The 16930-nt window shown below is 38.9% G+C and overlaps 1 protein-coding gene across 1 annotated transcript in view; it reads right to left on the bottom strand.

The window, feature by feature from the left end:
• LOC127670583 (vomeronasal type-2 receptor 116-like) overlaps window positions 1–15531 on the bottom strand; it is a 48723-nt gene extending 33192 nt beyond the window's left edge. Inside the window, exons 1-2 of the mRNA XM_052165080.1 lie at window positions 15295–15531; window positions 12250–12467 (exon numbers count right to left, since the gene is read on the bottom strand). Of these exons, the coding sequence (XP_052021040.1) occupies window positions 12250–12467; window positions 15295–15531 (455 nt within the window). The remainder of the gene's footprint in view (window positions 1–12249; window positions 12468–15294) is intronic.
• Between the last annotated feature and the right edge of the window lie 1399 nt (window positions 15532–16930).

The following is a 16930-nucleotide window of genomic DNA, read 5'->3' as shown; positions in this document are numbered from 1 at the left end:
AAATGCACCTCAGTGTCAAAGACAAACACTAGCTCAGAGTAGAGGGCTGAAAAACAGTGTTCCAAGCAAAGGGTCCCACAAAACAAGCTGGAGAAGCCATTCTAATATCAGATAAAATTGAATTTCAACCAAAAGTCATCCAAAAAGACAAGGAAGGACACTTCATATCCATCAAAGGAAAAATCTACCTAGAAGAACTTTCAATTATGACCATCTATGCTCCAAATATAAAGGCACCCACATTCATAAAAAAAAAAACTTTGCAAAAGTTCAAAACACATATTGTACCTCACACAATAAGAGTGACTTCAACACCCCACTCTCATCAAAGGACAGATTGTGGAAACAAAAGATAAAAGAGACACAGTGAAAGTAACAAATTATGAACCAGGTGGATTTAACAAATATCTATACATTGCATTCTAAATAAAAGAATATGTCTTCTTCTCAGCACCTCATGGTACCTTCTCCAAAATGGACTATATAATTGGACACAATACAGACTTCAACATATATAAGAAGATTGAAATAATCACATGCATCCTATGAAATCACCACTGACTTAGGCTGGTCATCAATAATAACAAAAACAGCAGAAAGCCCACGTACACATGGAAGCTGAACAACATTCTATGATAACCTGGTCAAGGGAGAAATCAAGAAATTAAAGGCTTTCTTAGAATTTAATGAAAATGAAGGTAAAACATATGAACTTATGGGACACAATGAAAGCAGTGCTAAGAGGAAAACTCATAACTCTGAGTGACTCCAAAAAGAAACTGGAGAGAGCATACACTTGCAGCTTGACAGAATATCTGAAAGCTCTAGAAAAAAAAGAAGCAAATGCACCCCAGAGGAGTAGATGGCAGGAAATAACCAAACTCAGGGCAGAAATCAACCAATGAAAAATAAAAAGAACTATACAAAGAATCAACAAAACCAGGAACTGGCTCTATGAGAAAATCAACAAGATACATAAACCCTTAGCCAGACTAAACAGAGGGCATAAAGACAGTATCCAAATTAACAAAATCAGAAAGGAAAGAGGGATACAAAAACAGAAATTGAAGAAATGGTTCATTGAGAAAATCAAAACAATAAACAAACCCTTAGTAAAACTATCTAAAAGGCACAGAGACAATATCCAAATTACAAAATTAGAAATAAAAGGGGATTCTTTCCAGCATCTGGCAATTATAAATAGGGCTGCTATGAACATAGTAGAGCTTGTATCCTTATTACATGGTGGGGAATCCTCTGGGTATATGCCCAGGAGTGGTATAGCAGGATCTTCTGGAAGTGAGGTGGCCAATTTTCAGAGGAACCGCCAGACTGATTTCCAGAGTGGTTGTACCAATTTGCAACCTCACCAGCAGTGGAGGAGTGTTCCTCTTTCTCCACACCCTCTCCAACACCTGCTGTCTCCTGAATTTTTTTTTATTCTTTTTTTTTATTCGATATAATTTATTTACATTTCAAATGATTTCCCCTTTTCTAGCCCCCCCCCACTCCCCGAAAGTCCCGTAAGTTCCCTTCTCTTCCCCTGTCCTCCCTCCCACCCCTTCCCAGTTCCCCGTTCTGGTTTTGCCAAATACTGTTTCACTGAGTCTTTCCAGAACCAGGGACCACTCCTGCTTTCTTCTTGTATCTCATTTGATGTGTGGATTATGTTTTGGGTATTCCAGTTTTCTAGGTTAATAACCACTTATTAGTGAGTGCATACCATGATTCACCTTTTGAGTCTGGGTTACCTCACTTAGTATGATGTTCTCTAGCTCCATCCATTTGCCTAAGAATTTCATGAATTCATTGTTTCTAATGGCTGAATAGTACTCCATTGTGTAGATATACCACATTTTTTGTATCCACTCTTCTGTTGAGGGATACCTGGGTTCTTTCCAGCATCTGGCAATTATAAATAGGGCTGCTATGAACATAGTAGAGCATGTATCCTTATTACATGGTGGGGAATCCTCTGGGTATATGCCCAGGAGTGGTATAGCAGGATCTTCTGGAAGTGAGGTGCCCAGTTTTCGGAGGAACCGCCAGACTGCTTTCCAGAGTGGTTGTACCAATTTGCAACCCCACCAGCAGTGGAGGAGTGTTCCTCTTTCTCCGCACCCTCTCCAACACCTGCTGTCTCCTGAATTTTTAATCTTAGCCATTCTGACTGGTGTAAGATGAAATCTTAGGGTTGTTTTGATTTGCATTTCCCTAATGACTAATGAAGTTGAGCATTTTTTAAGATGCTTCTCCGCCATCCGAAGTTCTTCAGGTGAGAATTCTTTGTTTAACTCTGTACCCCATTTTTTAATAGGGTTGTTCGGTTTTCTGGAGTCCAACTTCTTGAGTTCTTTATATATATTGGATATTAGCCCTCTAACTGATGTAGGATTGGTGAAGATCTTTTCCCAATTTGTTGGTTGCCGATTTGTCCTCTTGATGGTGTCCTTTGCCATACAGAAACTTTGTAATTTTATGAGGTCCCATTTGCCAATTCTTGATCTTAGAGCATACGCTCAGGTATCCCTCAACAGAAGAGTGGATGCAAAAAATGTGGTATATCTACACAATGGAGTACTATTCAGCCATTAGAAACAATGAATTCATGAAATTCTTAGGCAAATGGATGGACAGAGAACATCATACTAAGTGAGGTAACCCAGACGCAAAAGGTGAATCATGGTATGCATTCACTAATAAGTGGTTATTAACCTAGAAAACTGGAATACCCAAAACATAATCCACACATCAAATGAGGTACTAGAAGAAAGGAGGAGTGGCCCCTTGTTCTGGAAAGACTCAGTGAAGCAGTATTCAGCAAAACCAGAATGGGGAAGTGGGAAGGGGTGGGTGGGAGGACAGGGGGAAAGAAGGGGGCTTACAGGACTTTTGGGGAGTGGGGAGCTAGAAAAGGGGAAATCATTTGAAATGTAAATAAAAAAATATATCGAATAAAAAAAAGAAATAAAAGGGGAGAGATAACAACAGAAACTGTGGAAATTAAAAAATTTATTAGGTCTTACTTCTGAACCTTGTACTCCACCAAATTGGAAAATCTAAATGAAAGGGGTGGTTTTTCTGTACAGAAACCAATTAACAAAGTTAAATCAAGATCATGTAAACTATATTAACTGTCTGATAACACCTAAGGAAACAAAATCAGTAATTAAAAGTCTTCCAACTAAGAAAAGCCCATGAACAGATGGTTTTAGCAGAAAATTCTACCAAACTTTCAAAAAAGTGCTAATACCAATATTCCTCAAACTATTCCACAAAATAGAAACAGAAATAACATTGTCAAATTAACTCTCTGAGGTCAGGGTCACACTGATACCCTAACCAAAAAAAGAATCAACAAAGAAAGAATTTCAGACTAATCTCATTTATCAATATGGATGCAAAAGTACTCCATAAAACATTTCCAAACAAAATCCAAGAACACAACTAAAACATCCTCCACCATGATCAAATAGGCTTAATTTGAGCGATGTAGGGGTGAATCAATATATGAGAATCCATCAATGTAATTCACTATAAAACAAATTGGAAAAATAGACTTCAAAGTAACAAAAACAACAGAAAGCCCACAAACATATGAATGATGAATAACGTTCTACTCGATGATAACTTGGTCAATGAAAAAATAAAGAAAGGAACTAAAGATATTTTAGAATTTAAGGAAAATAAAGGCACAACATACCCAAATCTAGGGGGCACAATGAAAGCAGGGCTAAGAGGAAAACTCATAGTTCTGAGTTCCCCAAAAAGAAACTGGAGAAAGCATACACTAGCAGCTTGACAGCACAACTGAAAGCTCTAGAACAAAAAGAAGTAAATGTGGGGCTTCTGGGCGGCCAGTTGGGAGAAGTCAGTGTACTCTGGCGAATCCAGCAGGCCTAGGCAGGAGCCTTCAGGTGTCTGCTTTGGGATCTGAACAGCCTGGGCCACAGCACTCGGTCTCCAGGAAGTGCTGGAGTCCTGGTGTACACCCAGAGGCAGTCTGGGAGCGCACAGCTTGCTCCAGTGGCACTGAGCTTAGGTTCCAGTCCTGAGGCCTCTGGGGGGAGCACTCAGATCTCTCCACTTCCGGATCCAGATCAGCCTGGGTGGCAACTCCACATCTCCAGGTCCTGCAAGAGGCAAGAGGGGCTTCCAGGAGGCCAGCTGGGAGGAGTCAGTGTGCTCTGGTGAATCCAGCAGGTCCCAGCGGGAGCCTTCAGGTGTCTGCTTCGGGATCTGAACAGCCTGGGCAACAGCACCCTGTATCCAGGCAGTGCAGGAGGTAAGCTGTGCACCTGAGGCCACCTGAGAAGGGGCAGCTTGCACTGGTGAATCCAGCATTGACAAGACCAACTAACACCAGTGAGAACTAGATGGCACAAGGCAAACGCAGGAACGTCACAAACAGAAATCAAGGCAATATGGCAACATCTGAACCCAATTCTCCTTTACCAGCATGTCCTGGATACCCCATCACACCAGTAAAACAAGATTTGGATTTAAAATCACTGGTCATGATGCTGGTACAGGAACACATGAAGGACATACTTAAAGAAATTCAGGAGAAAATGGATCAAAAGTTAGAAGCCCTTGCAAGGGAAACACAAAAATCATTGAAAGAAATCCTGGAGAATACAAAAGCCAATAATGTGGAAACACAAAAAACACTTAAAGAAATACAGGAGAACTTTGGTCAACAGGCTGAGGTCATGAAAGAGGAAACACAAAAATCTCTTAAAGAATTACAGGAAAGCATAAACAAGCAAGTGAAGGAGCTAAGCAAAACCATCCAGGATCTAAAATCAGAAGTAGAAACAACTAAGAAAACTCAAAGGGAGACAACTTTGGAGATAGAAAGCCTTGGGAAGAAATCAGAGGACATAGATGCAAATATCAACATCAGAATACAAGAGATAGAAGAAAGAATCTCAGATGCTGAAGATTCCATAGAAACCATGGACTCAACAGTTAAAGAAAATGCAAAATGCAAAAAGCTTATAACCCAAAATATCCAGGAAATCCAGGACACAATGAGAAGACCAAACCTAAGGATTATAGGCATAGATGAGAGTGAAGATTTACAACTTAAAGGGCCAGCAAATATCTTCAATAAAATTATGGAAGAAAACTTCCCTAACCTAAAGGGAGAGATGCCCATGAATATACAAGAAGCCTACAGACCTCCAAACAGACTGGACCAGAACAGAAATACTTCCCGTCACATAATAATCAAAACACCAAATGTACTAAACAAAGAAAGAATATTAAAGGCAGTAAGAGAAAAAGGCCAAGTAACATATAAAGGAAGACCTATCAGAATCACAGCAGACTTTTCACCTGAGACTGTGAAGGCTAGAAGATCCTGGGCAGATCTCATGCAGACTCTAAGAGAACACAGATGCCAGCCAAAACTACTATATCCAGCAAAACTCTCAATCACCATAGATGGAGAAACTAAGATATTCCATGACAAAACCAAGTTTACCCAATATCTATCCACAAACCCAGCACTACAAAGGATAATAGGAGGAAAACACCAATACAAGGAGGGAAACTTCACCCTGGAAAAAACAAGATAGTAAACTTTCATCAAACCCAAAAGAAGTTAACCAATCAAATTTAAAAAATAACGTCAAAAATGACAGGAAGTAACAATCATTATTCCTTAATATCTCTTAACATCAATGGACTCAATGCCCCAATAAAAAGACATAGACTAACCGACTGGATACGTAAACAGGACCCTACATTTTGCTGCTTACAGGAAACACACCTCAGGGTCAAAGACAAACACTACCTTAGAGTAAAAGGCTGGAAGACAATTTTACAAGCAAATGGTCTCAGGAAACAAGCTGGAGTAGCCATTTTAATATCAGATAAAATTGACTTTCAACCCAAAGTCATCAAAAGAGACTCTGAGGGACACTTCTTGCTGGTCAAAGGAAAAATACAACAAGAAGAACTCTCAATCCTGAACATCTATGCTCCAAATGCAAGGGCACCCTCTTTCATAAAAGAAACTTTATTAAAGCTCAAAGCACACATTGCACCTAACACAATAATTGTGGGTGACTTCAACACTGCACTTTCCTCAATGGACCAATCAGGAAAACAGAAACTAAACAGGGACACAATGAAACTAATTGAAGCTTTGGACCAATTAGATTTAACAGATATATATATAACATTCTATCCTAAAGCAAAAGAATATACCTTTTTCTCAGCACCTCATGGTACCTTCTCCAAAATCGACAATATAATTGGTCACAAGACAGACCTCAACAAATATAAGAAGATCGAACTAATCCCATGCCTCCTATCAGATCACTATGGAGTAAAAGTGGTCTTCAATAGCAACAAAAACAACAGAAAACCCACATACACGTGGAAACTGAACAATATTCTACTCAATGATACCTTGGTCAAGGAAGAAATAAAGAAAGAAATTAAAGACTTTTTAGAACTTAATGAAAATGATGGCACAACATACCCAAATCTATGGGACACAATGAAAGCAGTGCTAAGAGGAAAACTCATAGCCCTGAGTGCCTCCAAAAAGAAAATGGAGAGAGCATACACTAACAGCTTACTGACACACCTGAAAGCCCTGGAACAAAAAGAAGCTATTTCACCCAGGAGGACTAGAAGGCAGGAAATCATCAAACTCAGGGCCGAAATCAGTCAAGTAGAAACAAAGAGAGCCATACAAAGAATCAACGAATCCAGGAGCTGGTTCTTTGAGAAAATCAACAAGATAGATAAACCCTTAGCCAGACTAACCAAAGGGCAGAGAGGCAGTATCCAAATTAACAAAATTAGAAATGAAAAGGGAGATATAGCAACAGAAACTGAGGAAATTCAAAAACTCATTAGATCCTACTATAAAAGCCTATACTCAACACAACTGGAGAATCTGGAGGAAATGGATAGTTTCCTAGACAGATATCTGACACCAAAACTAAATCAGGATCAAATAGATCAACTAAACAGTCCCATAACACCTGAAGAAATAAAAAGGGTCATAGAAAGTCTCCCAACCAAAAAAAGCACGGGACCAGATGGCTTCAGTGCAGAGTTCTATCAGACCTTCATAGAAGACCTAACACCAATACTCTTCAAACTATTCCACAAAATAGAAACAGAAGGAACTCTACCCAACTCGTTCTATGAAGCCACAATTACGCTGATACCAAAACCACACAAAGATCCAACAAAGAAAGAGAACTTCAGGCCAATTTCTCTTATGAATATTGATGCAAAAATACTTAATAAAATTCTTGCCAATCAAATCCAAGAACACATCAAAACAATCATCCACCATGATCAAATAGGATTCATCCCAGGGATGCAGGGATGGTTCAGTATAAGGAAATCCATCAATGCTATCAACTACATAAACAAACTCAAAGAAAAAACCGCATAGTCATTTCATTGGATGCTGAAAAAGCATTTGGCAAAATCCAGCATCCTTTCATGCTAAAAGTATTGGAAAGAACAGGAATTCAAGGCCCATACCTAAACATCATAAAAGCAATATACAGCAAACTGGTAGCCAACATCAAACTAAATGGAGAGAAACTTGAAGCAATCCCACTAAAATTAGGGACTAGACAAGGCTGTCCTCTCTCTCCATATCTTTTCAATATAGTACTTGAAGTTCTAACTAGAGCAATTAGACAACATAAGGAGGTCAAGGGGATACAAATTGGAAAGGAAGAAGTCAAATTATCACTATTTGCAGATGACATGATAGTCTACTTAAGTGACCCGAAAACCTCCTCCAGAGAACTCCTACAGCTGATAAACAACTTCAGCAAAGTGGCTGGTTATAAAATCAACTCAAGAAAATCAGTTGCCTTCCTATACTCAAAGGATAAGCAGACTGAGAAAGAAGTTAGGGGAATGACACTCTTCAAAATAGCCACAAACAATATAAAGTATCTTGGTGTGACTCTAACCAAACAAGTGAAAGATCTATATGACAAGAACTTCAGGTCTCTGAAGAAGGAAATCGAAGAAGACCTCAGAAAATGGAAAAATCTGCCATGCTCATGGATCGGCAGGATTAATATAGTTAAAATGGCCATCTTGCCAAAAGCGATCTACAGATTCAATGCAATACCCATCAAAATCCCAACTCAGTTCTTCACAGAGTTAGAAAAAGCAAATTGCAAATTCATCTGGAATAACAAGAAACCCAGGATAGCTAAAACTATTCTCAACAACAAAAGAAATTCTGGGGAATCAATATCCCTGACTTCAAGCAATACTACAGAGCAATAGTGTTAAAAACTGCGTGGTATTGGCACAGTGACAGACAAGTGGACCAATGGAATAGAATTGAAGATGCAGAAATGAATCCACACACCTATGGTCACTTGATCTTCGACAAAGGAACCAAAAAATCCAGTGGAAACAAGAGGGCCTTTTCAACAAATGGTGCTGGATCAATTGGAGGTCAGCATGCAGAAGAATGCGAATTGATCCATTCTTATCTCCATGTGCTAAACTTCACTCCAGGTGGATCAAGGACCTCCATGTAAAACCAGACACACTGAAACTAATAGAAAAGAAACTGGGGAAGACCCTTGAGGACATGGGCACAGGGGAAAAGTTCCTGAACAGATCACCAATAGTTTATGCTCTAAGATCAAGAATTGACAAATGGGACCTCATAAAATTACAAAGTTTCTGTAAGGCAAAGGCCACTGTTAAAAGGACAAAACGGCAACCAACAAATTGGGAAAGGATATTCACCAACCCCACATCTGATAGAGGGCTAATATCCAATATATACAAAGAACTCAAGAAGTTAGACCCCAGGGAACCAAATAACCCTATTAAAAAATGGGGTACAGATCTTAACAAAGAAATTTCACCTGAAAAAATTCGGATGGCTGAGAGGACCTTAAGAAGTGTTCAACATCATTAGTCATTAGGGAAATGCAGATCAAAACAACCCTGAGATTTCACCTTACACCAGTCAGAATGGCTAAGGTCAAAAACTCAGGAGACAGCAGGTGTTGGCGAGGATGTGGAGAAAGAGGAACACTCCTCCACTGCTGGTGGGCCTGTAAGATGGTACAACCACTGTGGAAATCAGTCTGGAGGTTCCTCAGAAAACTGGACATGAGACTTCCAGAGGACCCTGCTATACCTCTCCTGGGCATATACCCAAAGGATTCCCCGGCATGCAATAAAGACACATGCTCCATTATGTTCATAGCAGCCTTATTTATAATAGCCAGAAGCTGGAAAGAACCCAGATGCCCCTCAAAGGAGGAATGGATTCAAAAATGTGGTATATTTATACAATGGAATACTACTCAGCAATTAGAAACAATGAATTCACAAAATTTTTAGGCAAATGGTTGGATCTGGAAAATATCATCCTAAGTGAGGTAACCCAGTCACAAAAGAATACACATGGAATGCAATCTCTGATAAGTGGATATTAATTAGCCCAGAAGCCCTGAATACCCAAGGCACAAATTGCATAACAAATGACTCCCATGAAGAAGTATGGAGAGGGTCCTGATCCTGGAAGTATCGATCTAGCATTGGAAGGGAATATAAGGACAGAGAAAAAGGAGGGAGGTGATTGGAGAAGGGATGGAGAGAAGAAGGTTTATGGGACATATGGGGAGGGGGGATCTGGGAAAGGGGAAAATCATTTGGAATGTAAACAAAGAATATAGAAAATAAAAATATTTTAAAAAGAAGAAGAAGAAGAAGAAGAAGAAGAAGAAGAAGAAGAAGAAGAAGAAGAAGAAGAAGAAGAAGAAGAAGAAGAAGAAGAAGAAGAAGAAGAAGAAGTAAATGCACCCAAAAGGAGTAGATGGCCGGAAAAAATAAAACTCTGGGCTCAAATCAGTCAAGTAGAATCCAAAAGAACTATACAAAGAATCAACTATAACAGGAGCTGGTTCTTTGAGAAAATCAACAAGATAGATAAACCCTTAGCCAGACTAGACAGGCTGCCAACTCTCCCTATCTATTTAAGATAGTATAGTACTTGAAGTTCTAGCCGGAGCAATTAGACAACAAAAGGGAATCAAAGGGATGCAAATTTAAAAGGAAGAAGTAAAAATATCATTATTGCAGACAATATGATAGTATACTGAAGTGACCCAAAAAATTCCACCAGTGAACTCTGAAAGCTGATAAATAACTTCAGCAAAGTAGCCAGATATAAAATTAACTCAAACAAATCAGAAGCCTTCCTATACTCAAAGGATAAGTGGGCTAAGAAAGAAATTAGGGGAACAACACCCTTCACAATGACCACAAACAATATAAAGTAGCTTGGTGTGACTCTAAGCAAACAAGTGAAAGGTCTATACAATAATAACTTTATGTCTCTGAAGAAAGAATTTAAAGAAACCTCAGAAGATGGATTATTAGAATTAATATAGCAAAACTGGCTTTCTTTCCAAAAGCAAGAGACAAATTCAATGCAATTCCCATCAAAAATGCAACTCAATTCTTCATAGAGTTAGAAAGAGTAATTCTCTAATTTTCTTGGAATAACAAAAGAAACCAGGATAGTGAAAACTATACTCAACAATAAAAGAACTTCTGGAGGGAATAACCATCCCTGACCTGAAACTGTACTACAGAGAGGTAGTGATAAAAACTGCATGGTATCGGTACAGTGACTGTCAAGTAGATCAACAAAATAGAATTAAATACCCAGAAATGAACCCACACACCTATGGTCACTTGATCTTTGACAAAGGTGCTAAAACCATCCAGTGGGAAAAAAGACAGCATTTTCAACAAATGATGTTAGTTCAACTGGTGATCAAAATGTACAAAAATGTAAACTGATCCATTCTTATCTCCTTGTACAAAGCTCAACTCCAAGTGGATCAAGGACATCCGCATAAAACCAGATACACCAAATTTAATCGAAGAGACAATGAGGAAGACCCTTAAGCACATCGGCACAGGGGGAAAGTTCCTGAACAGAATAACAACCAACAATCTGATCAACGATCAACAAACGGGACCTCATAAAATTGCAAAGATTCTGTAAGGCAAAGGACACTGTCAATAGGACAAAATGGAAACCCAGAGATTTGGAAAAGATCTTTACCAATCCAACATCTGATAGAGGGCTAATATCCAAAATAAACAAAGAACTCGAGAAGTTAGATTTCAAAGAACCATATAACCCTATTGAAAAAAATGGGGGACAGAGCTAAACATAGAATTCACAGTTAAAGAATACCAAATGGCTGAGAAGCACCTAAAGAAATGGTCAACATCTTTAGTCATCTGGGAAATGCAAATCCAAACAACCTTGAGATTCCACCCCATACCAGTCAGAATGGCTAAGTTCAAAAATTCAGGTGACAGCAGATTCTGGCAAGGATGTGGAGAAACAGGAACACTCCTCCATTGCTGGTAGGACTGCAAGCTAGTAAAATCAGTCTGAAAATCAATCTGGCGGTTCTTGAGAAAAGTGAAAATTTTATCCTGAAGACCCAGATATACATCAATGCCATCCACCATAAAAACAAACTTAAAAAAAAAAACGTAATCAGCTCATGCTAAAAATTATTTTACAAAATTTAACACCTTTTTCTCATAAATGTCTTAGACCAATTAAGGAAATAAGGGACATATGTAAAAAATAATAAAGCCAGATTAGACTAAGCCTATAGCCAACATAGTGTTAAGTGGAGAGAATCACAAAGCAATTCCAGTAAATTCACGAATAAGACAACGTTTCTCACTTTCATCATATTTCACCATATTTGTGCAATATAGCACTTGAAGTTTTAGCTAGAGAAATAAGACAATTAATAAAACAAGGAGATACATAATGGAAAGAAAGAAGTCAATGTATCTTTATTTGCAGATGATATGATAGTGCATCTAAGTGCAAAAAATTGAATTAGGGAATCCTTGCCAGAAAGATGAAGATACTGTGATGCAGCCTCTTTATACTAATCTCATGCCAGAATGTGGATTCTGTTTTCATGTCAGATCATCAGACACTGTGCAATGACAACACTCAACATAAGGAGATTCATGAGGAGGCAGGATCTCTTACCTTACATCTCAGTGAAATGAAGTCTAATATAACAAATATACACTACAATGAAATGCATTTGAAAATATTAAAATAAAGATTTTAAAAAGAGAAAATTATCTGTAACTCATAGTTATAGATGGAAGAACATGACAGTTTTCTTATTCAGGACATTTATGGAGGAAATGGAGAAGCTAGTGATTTACCTAAAATCAATGAGAGTGTTATAAAAATTTTCATCTACAAATTCCGGAGACAGGAAAAGAAAAAAGTAACAGTCAGTTCTCATATCTCCATCATCATCTTCATTGTACTTTATTCTCCAAAAGCAGCTGATGTCTGTCAAACCGCACAAGATGAGAGAAAGCTTCAGAAGCAATAAGGACACAATGAGAGCACACTGCTCCCTCATGTCTTCTAGTATCTAAGACTGAGCAGAGGTGAAAACAGTTCCTCATGCAGACAAACATAACACACACACCTATGTGCCTCTTTTATGACTGTGAATGACTTGGTGGAGGAGAGCACATTTATACCCCCTAGTTCCCTTATACAATATTGTGTCATACTCCCTAGATACATCTGAAATATTCTGGCCTCGGGATCTGGATATGAGTTCTGCAATATTTTTCAAGACTAGTAAGAAAACATGTTATGAAGGCCATGCACTCCAGCCCTGGGTGCCATAATTTCTTTCATGTCCATGACATGAATGCCCCAAGGACAATATTCTCTTGAGCAACATTGGTCCCCAGCCTGTGTCAACATCCATTTGCATGAATACAATTTTCAAAGATTCTAGTAGATTTCCTCAGAGCTTTCACAATAAGATGAAGGGTGAGAAGGTCACCATGAAATTTATAGAAAATTTATGACTTACAGTGACTCAACAGCCACTCAGTCCAATACCCATACTGATACTGACATTCACAATAAAACTGAGTTCAGGAACCTTGGTCACTTTGTCTGTCATTCAATTCCTATGTTTAGTGTCTTCTAATGAAATATTTCTTTATCCAGAATGGGGATTTCCTCCAGACTTGTTTCTATTGCTGGGTAACAGCTAGGTTTCATATCTTGTTTCCATATTCAATCTCTTCTTTTTAAAAAAAACTTTGCCTATAAAAAGAACTTTTGTTTGGATAGTGTGCAGAAAACCATTTCCTAATATAGAGTCTCTGAATGAGTGTAAATTTGCTTCTTTCATGAATCATTATGGATATCAGAGAAAACATATTCAAACATTACATTAAGTGGGTGAATCCCACAGTTGCTTTGGCAGAATATATATCTCCTATTTCTTGTTCATCTATCTAATTATGCCACTTGTGTGATTTTCATATCTTGACTATCCTGGATTATAGGGTCATAAATGTGCATGAAACTGTAGGATGGTGAGTTACACAGGTTGGTTACAGGCCCTAGAGTGGTAAAGAGGGACCACATAGTTTGAATTGTAATTTCTGATCCAATATTATACTAATTTCCATAATGGCCACAGTAGGTAGATTTGAATTCCTCTTGAAGAGGATTCTGTTGCTATAAAAGCTGAGCTAATTTGTTGCATTTATTTTCTGCATGTTTTCTGTCCTTAGTTTGTTGGTATAGAATCCCATGTGGATGTAAGCTGTACTTTCTCTGTCAGTAGAAGTTTGAACCTTTAAAAAAAAAACTTTGTATCCTATGTTTGTTATTTTTCATATCTTCTCAGTACTTTTGCAAGCTTAATGAATGGGTGAATACAGCACAGTGCAACCTTTGCCTAAGGGAACCAGGGGGTATAAATGTGCTCTCCTCCACCCAGTCATTCACAGCCATAAAAGAGGCACATAGGTGTGTGTTATGTTTGTCTGTGTGAGGAACTGTTTTCACCTCTGCTCGGTCTTAGATACTGGAAGACATGAGGAAGTAGTGTGCTCTCATTATGTCCCATCTTTATGTATTCCGGATGCTAATCACTTGTGAAAGGAAGAGCAGACAGACTTTGTTTGCATTTTTGAGGCTGTCTTACCACTGGGTTCTTGTTGTGAAGACACTTTCTAACTGCAGTGTTTCATATGGCAGCTCTTAAAGGTTCTTCAAAGCTGTTGACAGACAGCAGGGATGCCACTGCTTCACATGTGCTTGGAAGAAGAATCATACAATATACTAAGTCTATTTCAAACCTACAGGTCATATATTCACCTTGAATGTATTTTTCCCCATAGAGTAAGAGACAAAGTTCCATGTTGTTTCAGAACACATTGATTTAACTTATACTTAATTTGTTTTCTGCCTTGATACTTAATTATTTGAGTCATATAGTAAGTGGGAAGGACAAGTAAGCAGAACAGACATTTCTTGAAGTGAGAAATAAAGTGAGAAATGAAGGATTTGATCAGAAATAATGATTCTTCAAATATGGCTGGGACCATTCCCTAAGGATGTTATTCCTCAGTGACAGGGTCCTGAGAAGGAAGATTCAAGTAATCAGAGATTAAATGGATATCACATACAGTCTTAAGGAGTTTGCATATTCTGGTTATTATGTCACATGAGCTTACTTTGAAGTACAGCATTTTATATATTGTCTTTGAAGGTGAAATAGGTCAACATTTACAAAAATTACACTATGGAACTAAGTCAGTAGTAGTTAATTAAACCATGCTGTGCCATAAAAACACAGGATTTCTCAAGACCATTACAGACCAAACACACAGTGGCTTTAGGACTAACAACTATACCCGGCCGCCATCTTACTCCTTTGACTGAGCAGACAGGTCCACTCAGCTACACATAGATCACCCGAGTATAAGATCACTTGGAGCAGGGCGATGGTGGCGCATGCCTGTAATCCCAGCACTCTGGGAGGCAGAGGCAGGCGAATTTCTGAGTTTGAGGCCAGCCTGGTCTACAGAGTGAGTTCCAGGATAGCCAGGGCTATACAGAGAAACCCTGTCTCAAAAAAAAAAACAAAAAAACAAAAACAAAACAAAAAAACAACTCCAAAAAAAAAAAAAAAAGATCACTTGGGGCATGGCCTGCTAGGGCTCCACCTGCACCCAGAAGCTGGGCAGTGCCATAGCCATCTGTGCACCTACCCTAAAAGGGGACATCTGCCCTGCGGGGAGTGCCCCGTTTAGAAGAAGTCCCACTTTTAGAAATGAAGCACCATCATCTTTGCTCCTGTGACCTAGCAGACAGATCCAGCCAGAGACACAGAGATCACCTCAGTATAAAATCGCTTGGGACACAGCCTGCCAGGGCTATACCTGCGCGCAGGAGCTGGGCAGCACTGCCACCGCCATCTGGGCACCTAGTCTGCTAGGGGATATCTGCTCTGCATTAAGTACCGAGATTAGAGCCGAGGCCACCATCTTCACTCCTGCGACTGAGCAGGCTGCTGCAGCCAGGAACACAGAGAACACCCGAGTCACTTGGGTCACTTGAGTTTGCAAGGGTCCCACCTGAACCCAGGAGCTGGGCAGGCCCACAGCAAACTGTTCCATGGGGAAAAACAGTCACCCAGGGGTGCTGAGACAGGCTTGCAGGCACACAGGAAAGATAAGCACCAGCCAGTGACAGCAGGACCAACTAACACCAGAGATAACCAGATGGCAAAAGGTAAATGTAGGACCGTTACTAAAAGAAATCAAGGCAATATGGCACCATCCGAACACAATTCTCCCACAACAGCAAATCCTAGAACCCCAACACACCAGAAAAGCAAGATTTGGATTTAAAATCACAGCTCATGATGCTAATGGAGGGCTACAAGAAGGACATAACTCCCTTAAAGAAATACAGGAGAACACAAGTAAACAGGGGGAAGCCCTTAAAGAACTACAGGAAAACACAACAAAACAGGTGAAGGAATTGGACAAAATCATCCAGGATCTAAAAGTGGAGGTAGAAACAATAAACAAATCACAAAGGGAAACAACTCTAGACATAGAAAGCCTAGGAAAGAAGTCAGGAGTCATGGATCTAAGCATCAACAACAGAATACAAGAGATAGAAGAGAGAATCTCAGATGCAGAAGATACCATAGAAAGCATTGATACAACAAAGAAAATTAAAAATGCAAAAAGCTCCTGACTCAAAACATCCAGGAAATCCAGGACAAAATGAGAAGACCAAACCTAAGGATTAATAGGTATAGAAGAGAGGGAAGATTTCCAACTTAAAGGTCCAGTGAATGTCTTCAACAAAATTATAGAAGAAAACTTCCCTAACCTAAAGAAAGAGATGCCCATGAACATACAAGAAGCCTACAGAACTCCATATAGATTTGACCAGAAAAGAAATTCCTCCCATCACATAATAATTAAAACACCAAATGCACTAAACAAAGAAAGAATATTAAAAGCAGTAAGGGAAAATGTCAAGTAACATACAAAATAGACCTATAAGAATTACACAGGACTTCGTACCAGAGACTATGAAAGCCAGAAGAGCCAGGGCAGATGTCATACAGACCCTAAGGTAACATAAATGCCAACCCAGACTGCTATATCCAGCAAATCTCTCAATTACAATAGATGGAGAAACCAAGGTATTCCACGACAAAACAAATTTACACAGTATCTTTCCACAAATCCAGCCCTTCAAAGGATAATGAAAGAAAAACACCAACAAAAGGAGGGAAACTACACACTAGAAAAAGCAAGAAATTAATCTTCTTTCTACAACCCCAAAATAAGATAACCACACAAACATAAAAATTACATCAAAAATAGCAGGAAGCAACAATCACTATTCTGTAATATCGCTTAACAACAATGGACCCAATTCCCCAATAAAAAGACATAGATTAACAGACTGGATACATAAACAGGACCCAACATGTTGCTGCATATAGGAAATGCATCTCAGTGTCAAAGACAAACATTACCTCAGAGTAAAAGG

Source organism: Apodemus sylvaticus, chromosome 20, assembly GCF_947179515.1.
Source record: "Apodemus sylvaticus chromosome 20, mApoSyl1.1, whole genome shotgun sequence".
Taxonomy (NCBI): domain Eukaryota; kingdom Metazoa; phylum Chordata; class Mammalia; order Rodentia; family Muridae; genus Apodemus; species Apodemus sylvaticus.
Note: the sequence above shows the minus strand (reverse complement) of the source record. Positions and strands in the feature narration are given on the sequence as shown.